The sequence below is a fragment of the Paramisgurnus dabryanus genome, chromosome 18 (genome assembly GCF_030506205.2).
Source record: "Paramisgurnus dabryanus chromosome 18, PD_genome_1.1, whole genome shotgun sequence".
NCBI lineage: Eukaryota > Metazoa > Chordata > Actinopteri > Cypriniformes > Cobitidae > Paramisgurnus > Paramisgurnus dabryanus.
In genome coordinates this window covers 10,914,594-10,930,320 of record NC_133354.1, presented here as the reverse complement: position 1 = coordinate 10,930,320, position 15,727 = coordinate 10,914,594, and the positions used below count along the sequence as shown (strand labels likewise).

Below are 15,727 nucleotides of genomic sequence, written 5' to 3'. Positions count from 1 at the left end.
AAAACACATTTTTGACTGATGCGACTTATACTGTGGAGCAACTTATAGTCTGGAAAATACAGTAATACTTTTTATGTTAACAGAAAACTTTTTTTTCCTACTCGTCGTGCAGTAACATCATCACTCCTGACTACACCCCCTCTCGCTTAAACTTCTGTCAATATTACTGCGCCCGAGGTGGAAGTGCTGCAAACTAAGTGCTCTTCCGGCATACAATATAGTTCTCATTTTTATCTGTTTAAAAAAACGCCATGTTTTATTTTGTGCCACCATACTCGTGTAACTACTCATGTAACAGTCTTTAAATAAAACACGGAAGTGTTTGGTGGCTTCTAAATTCATCCTTTGGATCCTAAGGAATGAATGGGGCTAGGCTAAATGCTAACACATTCATGAGGAGCTGTACAAAGATTAAGTGCATGCATTGTAAAAAAATGTATGTATGAATTTGTCCAAGTAGGTAAGAACATAGTAAAATATTGAAAAATGGTGGTGTTTTCCTTTAACCTTTATACGTTTAAAATATTGCATTTTTTCACTTTGGTATAATTTCCAAAACAAAAATTCCCTACACACATGCTCGGTTTAAAAGAAATCTCTGCCTACATAAACACGCAAAAACACATGATCACGCGCTGTCAAGAGCATGCCACACCAGCAGGCGGTGATATGACCCTAATCCTAAAGCCACGTTGGCCAATCAGAAGTCTTAATCAGAAGAAAAAATCCTGGTAGTACTGTCTACACTACAACACTGCAACCTGCATTTCGGAAAAACTTCACCCTGGCAGGGGTTTTCAAAAATGTTCGCTTTCAGTGACGTAATACTGCATTTCTGTGTGGACGAATGGCCGAACTGCGTAAAAAAGTCACGGTTATAAAAATACCCGTGTCCGTGTGGACAAGGCCTTAGTGTTTTTGAATTTTCTGAAAATGTTTACATGCCATTATTAAATTGTATTATAAATGAAATTAATCTGGTCATCAGACACTCTTAAAATATCATCAACCGCTGCTGAAAAACACATATCGGTCAACGACTGACTTTACAGGCCTATGTGACCCAGTCTGTGAAAACCCAGCTCGGTCTATATACAATATAATCTTGGTATCTTTAATATTTACCGAGTATTGATATCTCAACGATTAAAATAAATGGTAATTAAATTTTGAAACTTAAGTCTGAATTTTACAGACAGGGTCACACATGTTCTACCGAAGATCTCGAGGTGGTAATAAAAGCCGGCTGTTTGGCAGGCTTTCTTATATAGTTGATTACAGAATCATGTTGGCTCAGCCTGTTTTCAAACTGTGATTTTCTCTCGTCATCTATCAAACAAAGAAACACCCGTGTAACACAATGACATTCTAACACTGACATCATCGCAGTTCGGTTTTATCTGTTTGCAGCATCTGTTGAGAGAATGTGGCACCATCACTACTGCATTCTGCAGAATTTCCCTTTAGTAACTACAGATGCTGGGTAAGAGAAACTCAAATCCTTGTGTTATCAATTATGAAACAGAAGATTCATAATTGTGTGCATACTGAATGGGCTTAGCAAAGTCATTTGAGTTTATGAAGTTTTCTTTACCAAAAAGCCACTTATGTAACTTTGTTTTTTTAAGGAAGCATGAGCTCTCAAAATAACCTAAAAATAAACCTAATTTTAGTTCAATTAAAATGTATTTCACTTTGCCTAGTCAGCAAACAAATCTGGCCCAGACTTGGCATTCATCTGACACTGGCATACAGCATGTGGGCCAAACATGGCTCTGGTTTGGCAAAGTGGGCACTGGGTTAAAGATGGCACCCAAGACATGGGCCAGACGTCAAATGGAGTATTTGGCCCAAATGTCAAATATAAATATGTGGGCCATATATATATGGCCGAACTTGAGCCACATTTAAAATATTTTTTAAAATGCAAAACATTAAGCTCATATTGCTATTAATTATGTGTTTACATGTGAAATTATTTTCATGCCTCATATATGATGGACTATAATATGATGTATATAACCTAGCATCTACCCAGAACACCCCAGCAATCTAGTAAGGCCCTGAGCACTTAGCAACACAATGGCGAGGTTTGCAGGCGTGCACCACAGCAGAAATCAAGATGTTTCTTGCATGAAGATCTCAAAGACATCGCTTTATGTCTTTATGGCCAATGCCAGACACTGTGCCAGACAAAATGCTTTTACAAACACACACATGTACCTCTTGTTGTAAAACACATGTCTGGATTTTGAACTTGAAGAGGGACGTCTACCTTTAGGGTAAAGCAAGTCTGCACTGGTTTAACCACAAGCATGTGCACACAGTTGACCTGATCGACCCCACAGTATTTCTCTCATTAAATAAAAAAAGCTGATTTTATCTTCACATCAATCAAAGAGAACAGCGCAGGTTTTCCATTTTACATGGAAAAAAGGTCTTGTCCAAAGTCAAAGAAAGTAAAAGATATTTAAAAGAAAAACTTTAAGTTTTCCTCAAAGAAAGCAATTAAAGACAATGAGCTTTGCTCTGCAGTTTTAGGATTTCAAGGAAGATGTAAAAATGCTGGGTTGCTTCAATCTATGGTTGGGTTAAATGAACCTATAATATCCATTTTTGACCGAAGCATTGGTTGAAATAACCCAACATAGGTTAACTTAATTTAAACCCAATGGGTGTGTTTGTTCATATTTGACTCAACCATGGGTTGAAGCAACTTAGCGCGCACAAACATCAATATAACTTTAATGTGCAATCCAAGCAGTTTAACTGACATCCAGTTTTATTTCATTTGTACAGGTGTAGATATTCCAAGAGTTTGGTTACCACTAAACATCTAGTATGAACGGCATGTTCACTTCGTTGTATGTTTGTGCTAACTTTAAGAAGTTTATAAACTTTAAGCAGGTCAACAGTCTTCCATTATTCTCCCCTACAGTTGCACATAACCAGGTCTTAACAAATAAAAATCTGTGATAGTTACCGTGCACAAGAAAAATGCACATCAGGGGAGCTGTAACAACTCTGTTTCTACTGTATTTCCTTTACTTTTTATTGTACTACCAATTGCACGCGCTGTGATAGACTGCCAGAGGATTATGGGAATATATAATCTATCACAGGCATCAGCTAATGAGGGCTTTTTGGGTTTCGACTGAACTGCTTCCAGTTTCCATACACATTAAAGATGCAACATCTCACATTTCAAAGAAACGACTCCGAAAACCGCAGTGCGTGGTTCTTCTTGCATGATGTATGTGGTTAAGACGACAGATTTTGGCTACAGCTGATGAGGTAATGCAAAAAACTTTATTTGAGACCTCAGCAGAACGCTTTAAATTACTTCTCATAACTAATATTGGGAACCTAATTTGTGGTTTTAAGTACACAAAAGTACAAAATTACTTTACATAAGGGTTTCGATGGCTTTAAAGCTGCAAATTTGCATGACTTTTACTGGGGGGTGCTCGATGTGTGGCCGATAACTATTCTGAATCGCACAGCCGAGCCGATATTATTCACAGCTATTTCATGTACAGGTACTACGGCTTTTGATCAGTAAGTCCTTATCGATCTGGAATCAATGTTAGTTTGATTCGTTTATAACATGCATTTGAAAAAGCAACACTCGTCAAACATAATCATTATACATATTCTTTATTATCATGAAAATACCTGAAAAGGTTGGAAGAAGAGCAATATAAATATATCCTTAAGCATTTCCTGGAGCTGCGTGTGTAAGGTTCTTCGTCTACAACGCATTTTGAGTTTCTGCACGAGAGCGCCCCCTGGCTTTTGGATGTAACGGCATTTCACCGTAATTAATTGAGAATCATAGCAAGCGTCATCGGCTGATATTTCGGTGCACCCCTAACTTTTATCAAATAAAAAAATCCACTTTAATTATTTTTGAGTTAAATATAAATAAAAAATATATATGTATACCTTGTAGGCACATAAAATAAATAGGGATTTTACACTGTGGTATGCTTTTTAAAAGTACACATTTGTACCTTAAGGGTGCATATTTGTACCTCACAGGTAAATATTGGTAACTCACAGGTACATATCTGCACCTAAATGTTACATAGCAAGACCTTTTCAAACAGTACTGTCCCAATGACAGCTTTTGCACCTTATTTACATTGTAAGATAAAAAAAACTGAGAAAAACTGCTTACAATTTGTAATTTCATTTATTTTTTAAAAAAGCAAGTCAAGTTTATAGTATGCAGTATTAGCACCTTTGACGAAAAACACAATACTCATTCAAACATTTGCAATATTGCCCTGTTCTTGTAACCAGAGTAAATTAACAGTCTATTTGTAACTGGAGTCCAGAGAAATTGCAGTGACAGGCAAACTATTAAGATCTGACCCATGATCAGTGAAGTCCAAACTGCTCGTGTGAGCAAAGGCCCAGTGTTTGGAGTGTAATGCTGTTGAGGGATGAGGTGATCAGAAGGCCAGAGGAATGTTATCTAGGATGTGTGCGTCTGTGCAAAAGCCTCCAGCAACCCTGAGGCTCTTTTATAGACTGTAAGCTTATCGAGTGGCAGAACCAGTAATGCCCTTTCTCTACCAGGCGGGGGCGGTGTTGGCAAGTCGTCGCATGCGCCTGTAAATTCAGATAGCCATATTGTTCATTTGTAAGCAGAAAGTAGACACATTAGCAAAATTTCTGAATTTCACAATTTATAATTTTAACATATATATAATATTATTAATATGTAGAAAGCATTTCTAAATGAAATAAAAATGGTATTAGTTCTTTCAAAGTATATTTTCAGAAAAGAAATTAACTAACCAGCATTAAAAAGTGCACATCTTTCTCACCTTGTATTTCTGTCCTGATCTCTGATTTTCTTCTCCATCTCCGCATCTGTCAGAGTCTCCAACAGAGGACACCACTGGTCGGCATCGCCTGTGTTTCGAATGCCAATCTCTACCGTTGGTAATGGGTTCTCACTACAGGAAGTGACATCAAAACCACATGAAATCAGAAATGGACAACAGTGCAACTTAAACACAATGGAAGATGTTTCCATGATGGCCCTACTTAAGGCATAAAGGTGATGAATAAATCTTTTAACTTTTAAACTGTTTTTATATTCAAACCAAATTTCTTCATAAGAGATGAATAAAACCATGCCAAAAAGCACATGCAGGGATCAACAAAACCTCTGTCTGTAACTCGAGATGCGGTTAGCTATAACTTCTGTTATTTCTGTTATTTCAGCTTTATACTTGTGTCCTTCTTAGAAGAAAAATTGCATTAGACATTATTTTATGTTGTTAATGTCCACATTAAGGGAGAAGCCCTGCAAAAATAGATAAAAGAAAAATAAAAAAATGAAAGTACTCAGCTTCCCAGGGTATGAAACGGGGTAAGAAGGGAGAGAAGATCAAGAAATTTTGAAGTATATTGACCTGAAATCAGACCTATTGGAAAAGACAGTGGAAGAAGCAAACAATTAGAAGATTAGCAAAGCAAAAAAGCAATGAAGTTAATTTGAGCAGATAAACTTATAATTGTCTTCACAACAACAAAATGGACAACAAAGCCATTTAACCATGGCTCTATGGGCAGCGTGATCTACAAACAGCGTCATCTACAGACAGGACCTACAGAACGTATGGCCTACAGATAGGGCGATCTACAGACAGTGTGATAAAAATCTAATGCAAATTAGTTATGCAACATGCATTCCCATCTCCCAAAAGGTAACCGTCGGTTTGCAAGCCATGCAGGATCAAAGCAGAACAATAAAACCTTATACATAAACATAGTATCTAATAGAGTTGTGCAGTAAAGGGAAAGAAACTAAACAACTGAAACGAACATAAAACTTCCAGCTGAGTAAAACCAGAAAACAAACTTTAGGGCATAATGAAGAAAAAGAGTGCCTGCTTGCTGTTTGACAAATAAAGGCGATTGAGAGGAACCAGCGGATGGTCCAGACCGCATTAAAGATGGTCTCAATTTAGTGGTATGAGAAGATCTGCTGTGCGTGTTTGTGTGTATATGACCACATAATAATTTACAATAAAGAAAATCACTTGACTTGATGTGACCCTAAAATCAAGTAAATCACCTATCAAAACACCTCCAGAAACATGGCAATACAAGGAGAAAAATGAGTACAGATACAAACAACAAGTGCAACACAAACAAACTTAACATAAATATCCCATGCAAGATCCCCAACACAAAAATGTGAGACCATAGATCACAACAAGCTAAACAGATGGAATAAATACAGATTTAAACAGGTTATTCACGTATTTCATTTTGTCTTGTTCGTAGGTGTTAGAGCTTTTAATCATACGCTTCAATTCGGGTTCAAATGCCAACAATATTAACAGCCCAACCACATTTAAACACTGATCTGGACACATGACTCTAAACACCTCTCTCATTGGTCAGAGTTGACTTATCACAATTGGAGGTCAATATGGTTTAAAAAAAGAAGTTTACTGCACTGAATGTAATTTTAATCTTATGCAAATAAATAGTGAGGCTTTGGTGGTTCACACATCTATAAAGCCCGAAAACACTCCACCACACAAAAGACAGATAACCACAGCGAGATCTTTCTGTTTACATATAAGAGTCACATATAAATAATAAATGACAATGATTTTGAGAAAAAAAGTCTCCAAAAAAAACCCCACTACAATAACAGTGGGAGGTGGGGTTGATATTATAGGGAGAGACTTCTATTATTCTAGGTATCATCTGATTGGACAAAAATCTACTCAACATTAGTCAGTTGTATGTGTATGTATACAGATGACATCTACCTGAAGGCGTACGTCCTCTGGTGCCAGCTGAGCTGTCCTCGGATACTGTAGGCGATGGTGGTGACGAACTCTCCTCCGAGACCCAGCTCAGAGCAGAGCTTCAAAGCAAATGTTTCCGGTGAGTTCTCCTTCTCTGACATGTCCCACTCGAACTGGTCCACGAGAGAGATGTTCCCCACGTGGATGTTAAGCTGGAAAACACAACACATCAGCAATGCATTTACTCACATTTGTTATGGTTAAAGGGACAGTTCAACCAAAAATTTTGTTTGTATCCTTAAGTTGTTACAAACCTGTATACATTAACATTTCTTTGTTTTGCTGGACGTTAAGGAAGATATTGTTATCAAGCAGGAAATATGGGCACAATTGACTTACATTATAGGAAATAAAAATACTATGGAAGTAATTAATTCTCAAAAACAGTTAAACATTTTTTTTTTAAAAATATCTTTATGTGTCCCATTTATACAGGTTTGTAACTTTAGGATGAGTGAATGATGACAGAATATTTATTTTTGGTCGAACGATCCATTGGAACTCATTTTCAACATAAAACAGATTTACAAAAACAATACCTGGTCAATTAAAGGAAAACACCACCGTTTTTCAATATTTTACCATGTTCTTACCTCAACTTAGATAAATGAATACATACCTATCTTTTTTCAATGCATTCACTTAATCTTTGTACAGCGCGTCGTGAATGTGTTAGCATTTAGCCTAGCCCCATTCATTTCTTAGGATCCAAACAGGGATGAATGTAGAAGCCACCAAACACTTCCATGTTTTCCCCATTTCAAGATTGTTACATGAGTAGTTACACAAGTAAGTATGGTGGCACAAAATAAAACGTGTATTCGTGTACTAGTGCAAACTTCTGTTAATATTACTGAGCCCAAGGTCGAAGTACTACAAACTAACTGCTCTTTCACCATACAATATAGTTCTTATTTTTAATTGATAAAAAAATCACCACCTTTTATTTTGTGCCACCTCACTCCTGTAAGTACTCATGTAACAGTCTTTAAATAGGGAAAACATGGAAGTGTTTGGTGGCTTCTAAATTCATCCCTGTTTGGATCCTAAGGAATGATTGGGGCTAGGCTAAATGCTAACACATTCACGACACGCTGTACAAAGATTAAGTGCACGCATAAAAAAAGTATTTATTAATTAGTCTAAGTTGAGGTAAGAACATAGTAAAATATTGAAAAACGGTGGTGTTTTCCTTTAAGGACATGGAGAGTCAACACAGCGGACAAAATCCCGGACCACAGAAAAATCCTATAACACATAGCCTGGAGTGCTTTACTGTTTTTATAAAACAGCTGCACCAGACATAGAATTAAAGACACACATATCGAATAAATAGTTATAGGCATTATAAAATGTTAAAGTAGTCAGGTAATACTTTTTATTTAATTTTTAATTACATCTTCATTAGTCAGCTATAGGATGCATACATTTGCCCAGCAACCTACCAACTTGTTGCATTATTGTTCATGTGTTATCACAGGTGAGAGTTTACAATGGCTTAAAACGTTGCTTATCCAATCAGAATTTAGATTCAACCAATTCAGAATACTGTAAGCCATATTTACAGTAAGATCCATTTCCAGACTACTGTAAACACCCCTATTGGATACCAGGGACACACACCTTGATAATGACCCTCTGGTCCGACTGCTCATCCAGAATGCTGTCAGTGGGATAGGACTCGATCTGCTGCCTTATGGCAGAGGCGATGGCAGGGACGAAAGTGAGAGGGTTCAGGTCCAAGTCATCACACAAGATCTCAGCAAACATCTCCGGTGTCATGAGCTTCTCTGGAGACACATAAGCAAATGCACTTTTTTCAAATTTACTTCTTTTGTGTCACATTTATTAAGAACGATACGATCACATTTTGTGTTCAAAGAAAGTGCAGCATGAGTAATTTTTTACCATTCATGTTCCAGGTAAAGGCATCTCTGAGTTTCTGCCCATCGATCTCCATATCCAGGCGGATGGGCACCAGGACCTCAGGCTGGGAAGCATTTTCATGGATAACTGCAGGGTCATGGTCATCAAAACTAGGCATTGAAGAAGAGAAACGCACGAATACACAACATCATTACTCAGCACCATGTGTACAACATGTGCCAATAAACTCCAAGCAAGTTCTTTAAATCTAAACAACATCCCACATGATTCTCATTCGATATCCTGCAAGAACTCATCGGCCCTTTCATAAAACGTCAAAAGCAGGCAGTGGACGTGTTTATCATCACACATGTGAGATTATGTGAGAGGTTTAAAATATTGGTCTTGTAAGTAATGTTTTTTGGACATTGCTTGAAAGCAACAGCTGGTTGGCAGTATTCCCATGAAAACCAACAGCTGACATTCACCACAGCCTTCAGAGGAGACTGTTGACAGTGTTGCAAGGACCAGGAGAACGGTCTTTTAACATGAGGAGACTTGGGAGTCAGCTGTGGACCTAAAACCACAATTCCATCTGGCCAAGTTTGTTTGGTAAAAACATTACGTTTTTGGAGTGTACCTGAGGTTATCTCCTCTCGTGTAGGAGGTAAGGAAGATGAATTTCAACAACACAAAGAAAAATGAGCCTGTTAAGGGCATTTGCTTTTTTGTAACATCATCAGATACGATTCTGTCGGTGAAAAACGTGACCTAAAGGAATCTCAGAGTCAGCGCTCCGAACTGTTGTTCCATCCGCTTATCTAAAACAACTCTGGGAAATATGTAGCGGAGATACGGTTTGGTTGCTTCATAAACATCCTCTGCCTTGATTTTGCCACGATAACAACATCTGTTACAATAAACAACAGCTTGAATGTTTACGCAGAGTTTTACGTTCTTTAATTAGAGTTACATTAGGCAATATGCTGAAACATGTTGACAGTCCTAACCTAAGAACTGTTTAAGTGGAACTTCCTCATTTTCCCTTATCAGGACTTGCTTATCGATCGTCATCTCACCATAACGGAAAGGTTCTTTTTTTGTCACGTCCCATTCGATTTCTGTTGATGGTGGTTGAACAAGGCACTGCATCCAAGTGATGGGAGCTGTTTGGTAATGTGGGCACCCACTGACTGCTTCTCTTTGCCTTCTGTTCCCTAAATATGTCAAATAAAAAGTTATTAAAAAACTAATGTATTTTTAAACAAACACATTTTGTTTCCACCTGGCATTGACACTCATTCTGAATGTGTAGGACTCCTTTGTGAAAGACTTAAACACAATTCAATACAATTTAAAGGGGACATATCATGAAAATCTGACTTTTTCATGTTTAAGTGCTATAATTGGGTCCCCAGTTCGTTTATCAACCTACAAAATGTGAAAAGGATAAACCCAATAACTAAGTTTTGGTAAACCATTCTCCACAAGCATGTGAAAAATAGGTAATTGAAATGTGGCTCCCCTTGTGATGTCAGTAGGGGATAATTCCGCCCCTTAATCTGCCCTATCCAACCACACAACTGCCATTTGGTGCACACCCAAAATGGCACGTTTTGCTCACACCTATAAAGTAGCAATTTTAACATGTTATAATAAATTATCTATATGGTACTTTGAGCTAAAACTTCACATACATACCCTGGGGACACCAAATATTTATTTGACATCTTAAAAGTCTTGTAAAATGTCCACTTTAAATTAAAATGTATAATAAACATTTCTAAGAGCTTTTCACAGGTATTTATAGTTGAAAAACAGCTTTACAAAAAATACTTTTAAGGAGAAAGAAATAATAGACGACAGGAAAATTATGAAAATTGCAAAATACATGGATTGCAAAATTGATGATATTATTGCATTTTTTAAGATGTACATTATTAATAAATGTAAACAAATAATCGCTTAAACAACACTAGTTTTTTGGAGCAAATTTTAAATTAAAATGATCAAATTAAAAACGAACTTTTGGAAGGCTGTGCATGTTTAAGGGGGTGCAAACATTTCAAAATGTCTCTTTCCATTTGATAACCAGGAGACGGAAGCATAGGTTGATATAAAAAAAAACTTAGTGGAGAAAGTCTTAAGATATTGTTAATGTTTACCGAATCGAGTATTTGGATCACAAAGCCACTGAGTCTTCTTTAGAATACTAAGCAGGGCTCAACATAAAGGACTGCCCGGTGGCCCGGGGCAAGCGTGATAGACGTTCGGGCCAGTAAAAAGTATTGTCACTTGCCCGATCGGGCCAGTGCTTCACCCACAGTCACTAAAATATATTTTCATCAATGTATATTATTTAACATCTTGAAAGCAGACATTTACTTGGGTAAAACACGACAAAAGAAACGATGCAATATTTTTCACAGTTTGCAGGTAAAGCAGAAAAAGTTGGGAGCCTTTTTTGTGGGAACATTTCTGTTGTATATGTATACAATTATATTTGACTTTTGAGTTATTATTTTTAAATATGTGAAATTGTTTTATAGGGGCCAGTGAACATTTTGGCAGGGCAAGTGAAAACCTGAACCACTGGCCCAACCGGTCCAGTATAAAAAATTATTTGGGTTGAGCCCTGGTAAGGCAAAATTAAACAGCAATAACAGATGACTGAGAACCATTATGTGACTCCTTACCTGAGGTACGCCGGTGGTTCTGTGCTGATGGACACGGCCTTGTACTTCTCATCGTTTCCATCAAAGATTTCCTCACACTCGGATGCCTTCAGCAGGGTCACACTGGTGGCTAAAGTTGCGTAACCATGATCTAACACAAAGAAAACACTGCACGAACTGCTGTCCAGAAGCAGGACTATGTGACTAGGACTAAACCTTACTCTTTACAGGGACCTTCTGGACCTGACATCTAATTTAAAAAGAAAGGAATCACTTACCGTGTGATGATGCTACAATCTTCTTCCTCTCCTCCACAGATGCGAGTCGTCTCGTTAACGACGGGTACCGTTTATAGAGAGAGCCTCTGAACATACGAAGATAGTTGCCTACCTAAGTTACATACAAGCGCGTGCAAAACATGTTTAAAGTGTAAATGCATTATCAATCCGAGTTATCTTTAAAACCGTTTGGCTTTGGGCACTTTAATGCTGATACAATTGTAACGTTGTGTGCCAAATTGTTTAATCTAAATGTATAATCGCACTTCTAATCCGACTTTTATTGATCGGATAGGCGCGTGCTTCATTACATAGAAGAACAATGGTAATTTAAAACTTTAAGGATCATTTAATCATTCATTCATTTCATTCACTCAGTCGACTTGCACATCAGCATCGGATCAACAAAGAGAAGCAGAAGGTGGTAATATTTATGTTTATGGGATAGTCACGTTAACGCTTCCAATGTAAACACTTGCATAACTCCTATTATTAAACAAATGACATACCTCTGAACCGATCATGTAAAAGTCCCCATCTTGCTCAAGTTGAAATTTTATTGGTTTTTGTCCAAACGTTTTACTCAACGCCATCTTTGCTAACAATGAGCGGCGCACGGCGCATGCGCATTACAAGAAGCGGCGACGGGGAAGAGCTCGTGCAGGCCGATTCTCAATCCTCCGGAGGTTGCATATGTAGGCTGCATACGTCATAAAGACGTCTTATTTTAGAAAATTAACAATTATAAAGTTGACTATTATTCTTAGTTGTTATAACATGCTTATGACTTGCGAATGTAATGTTCAGTTAGCTTAAATAAACCAGGCTTGATGGCGTATGCAGTCTGCATGATGTGCGACCTCCGGAGGCTGCAGCCTTCTGATTGAGAAACGGCCGCAGTGAGGCGCCAAGATGCAGGCCTGCAAATCGGCCCACTACTGGATGTTGCACTAACGGTGAACTTTGTGGTACTTTTATGAGCGACTAGACTAAGGTAATCCGTAAATTTAAACAGGTGCATGTGTTTGGGAATTCCTTTTGCTGTGCTATTATTAATACTGATAAACAGCTGCTGCTGAGCAGTGCATTAAAGGGGACATTTCATAAGATTTTTTAAGATGTCAAATAAATCTTTGGTGTCCCCAGAGGACATATGTGACGTTTTAGCTCAAAATATCATATAGATAATTTATTATAGCAAGTTAAAATTGTCACTTTGTAGGTGTGTGCAAAAATGTGCCTTTTTGGGTGTGTCGTTTTTAACATGCAAATGAGCTGATCTCTGAACTAAATGGCAGTGCGGTGGTTGGATAGTCCAGATTAAGGGACGGTATTATCCCCTTCTGACATCACCAGGGGAGCCAAATTTCAATATCCTGTTTTTTTCTGAAGAAGTTTTATACAATAGGTAACTATGTGAGTTGAATGAGTAATAGGCCTATGTAATATAAGTCATGGACTTGTTTTCATATAGCTCAACTGGTAGAGCATTGCGTGACAATTGTCCACCAAATGCATAAATGCATGATCTTGGTACATATGGGACCCTGTGATGGTGTAGTTATTATAATATCTGTATCTTGAAATGGATCCCAAGTGTTTTGTGTATCTAATTTATAGTCAGATGTCAAATATAGACTATCAAATAATAAAGTAAATCAGTTCTACTGCCACTAAGCTTGTTTGATATTAGAGTTTTAAACATTTGTGAAGGATAAACTGAATCCCAAAAGACCAAAAAGCTTTATTCTTACGTTATGAGTTCCTTTACTCAGGGAATCTTCAGAATCAATGCACTTTTTTTTACATTGGTCTCTAATCCTAATCAAATGATAAAATAATCCCAGATTTTTCCAATTTACTTGTTTGATTAGCAGCTACTTTCATTTGGCTTAGTCATAGTTTATGAAAAATACTTGCTTTTCTGTGTTTGGAGAGTTTAAACTGTAACCACCAAGGCACAAGTACGTCTAGTAGTATATGTTTTTTATGCATTTTGGAGTTTGCGGACTGCTGTACATGTTATTAACACTAGATGGCAATCTTGTATAAATAATTTCACACCAAATCCAAATTTAATGATTGGGGAAGGCTGGGGATAGATGAAACACTTTTTACTCCAGTGAACATTTATAGGCACATATTTCAAAGTCTTGTTTACAAAATTATTAAACATTTATTGCCTACAAAAAATAGCCACACTCCATGGGGTATGTTGTTACAACTAACCTGCCTTTAAATAACCTATTATATGCTTTTCAGTTCAATTTAAGCCAGATTGTAAAACAATTATAAAAAAATTATGAAACTTTTATGTTTTTCATTAAAAATAAACATGTACAGTAGAACAATAGCATTGTAATGTCCACTGCTGGCGTAAACATACAATTTTGCAATAAGGCTATCGACTTAAAACGTACTGAGATAAAGCCTTTGTGAAAACCACCCGTAGTGATAACCAGTCTCATCCAAATCTTTAACCCACATAACATTGTGCTGGCTTCATACTCAAACCTTTAATTAATGGTTTTCTGAGCTGGAGTCGGGATGTTGTGCATTACTGGTCAGCCTGGGTCTCTCTCTCTCTCTCTCTCTCTCTCTCTCTCTCTCTCTCTCTCTCTCAGGTACTATTAAATTGATCTGCTATATTATGGATAAAAGTGTCAAGGCTTTGTGAAAAGCTGCAAAATAAGTAACGAAATAAAGTACATGCTCATTTGCTAAAGTTCCATATTTCTCTCAGACATTCTGTTGTAGTGGTTGAGTTACTGTGTTTTTTGTGTTCCTATAGGCATCACATCTAAAGATAATATAAATATTGTTGGGTCTGTATGTACAGTATGAGTGAGTGCATGTGAATGTCTTTTCGAAGATGAATTACTTCGAAAATGAATGTTTTTCCAATTAGTCTGGCCATAATCCAGTGCTCCTGCCAACCATACACTTTACAGCGCAAGCAGTATTTTTAATTCATTCAATATTGCGGACATAAAACATGACTTCTGGGAAGAAATGATTGTGATTGATTCCTGTCATAATAATTCATTGCACATATGGATGTACTTGCACTAGGCTTAATGCACAAAGGCATTATTGTTTGTGACCCTACAGAAAGCTTTTATGCTTTATCAGAGAGATGTATTAGAGTGCTGCTGGCACTTTAAATTTAAATTATAGGGCAAACAGAAGTCCTGTGTTTTCATATACACTGTAAAAATGCCTTGTTGCACCTAAATTTACAAGTTTAATTACAATTAATTTTAACATTCTTGACTTGCGTTGCAATTAATAAAAATAAGGTTAAAGGTTCCAATCTTTGTCTTTAAGCACACACAAAAAAAATCATATATTTTTACATTTTAAACTGTTAGTCCAGGATTATGTTTGAATTTTTATTTATTTATTAAGCATTTATTTATCTTTAATTAAGAATTAAATATTCAAAACAATTTATGAAATGAGGGAGCATTTCACATTTTGTCAATAGGTGTGTTTGTGAAATCTTATATATATATCAGATCATAATCATCACATTTTTGAACTTGGATGAATATAGAATCAATGAGATTTCTTCCCATGAGTTCATCTGTGAATATTGTTCAAACTCAGATTTGTCTGACACTTGCTGATCTCTGGAAAACCTCCAGAACTTTTTGTTGTTTCTTTCTGTTCCCTTCTTTTCTAATTTAATTTCTTGTCACTCTTCAGGCCTTCTGCTTTGTTCACTTTCCACTCAGCTGTTTAGCATTTCATACAGCTGTGTGCTGCTGTCTTTTTCACTGCCTAATTCTCAGTAATCGATTTTCTGTGCTACAGTCTGCATGCTTGTATCCAGTGTAAGTGGATATCCAAGTCCATTTCAAGCCTGTCATGAACTATTGAATACACTTCCTATTGGAAATTGTTTGACAAGCACTGTTTCTGTACTGTGTTGACGTCTTTTCGTAGTTCGTTTTGAATTAAGTTACAAATTTATATTAAGGGGAAGGGCATTCTTGAGAACTTTTGATTGGATAAAAATACTTAAAATACTTACTTTAGACGACTGCATATATTTGGACATAAT

The 15,727-nt window shown here is 36.8% G+C and overlaps 1 protein-coding gene across 2 annotated transcripts; it reads right to left on the bottom strand.

Moving 5' to 3' along the window:
* Positions 1–4,176: 4,176 nt before the first annotated feature.
* Positions 4,177–12,303, bottom strand: smarcb1b (SWI/SNF related BAF chromatin remodeling complex subunit B1b). 2 transcript variants are annotated; one of them, XM_065244143.1, is made up of 9 exons: positions 12,171–12,303; positions 11,662–11,773; positions 11,405–11,513; positions 9,788–9,925; positions 8,751–8,878; positions 8,466–8,632; positions 6,804–6,994; positions 4,836–4,967; positions 4,177–4,617 (listed from the first exon to the last, which is right to left on the bottom strand). In XM_065244143.1, exons 1-9 carry the CDS (start codon positions 12,252–12,254, stop codon positions 4,578–4,580), a joined length of 1,101 nt encoding a protein of 366 aa, XP_065100215.1. In that variant the 5' UTR covers positions 12,255–12,303; the 3' UTR covers positions 4,177–4,577. The 2 variants fall into 2 exon arrangements, with proteins under 2 accessions (XP_065100215.1, XP_065100216.1); XM_065244144.1 differs by lacking the exon at positions 4,177–4,617 and having other exon boundaries at positions 4,914–5,441.
* Between the last annotated feature and the right edge of the window lie 3,424 nt (positions 12,304–15,727).

What these genes read in the sequence shown, in the direction of transcription:
- smarcb1b (XM_065244143.1), bottom strand. Translation starts at nt 12,254, where the DNA reads ATGGCGTTGAGTAAAACGTTTGGACAAAAACCAATAAAATTTCAACTT. An exon ending in GATTGTAGCATCATCACACG is followed by an intron (nt 11,514 to 11,661) that starts GTAAGTGATTCC and finishes ACGCAACTTTAG; the next exon opens with CCACCAGTGTGACCCTGCTG. An exon ending in CTTTACCTGGAACATGAATG is followed by an intron (nt 8,633 to 8,750) that starts GTAAAAAATTAC and finishes ATGTGTCTCCAG; the next exon opens with AGAAGCTCATGACACCGGAG.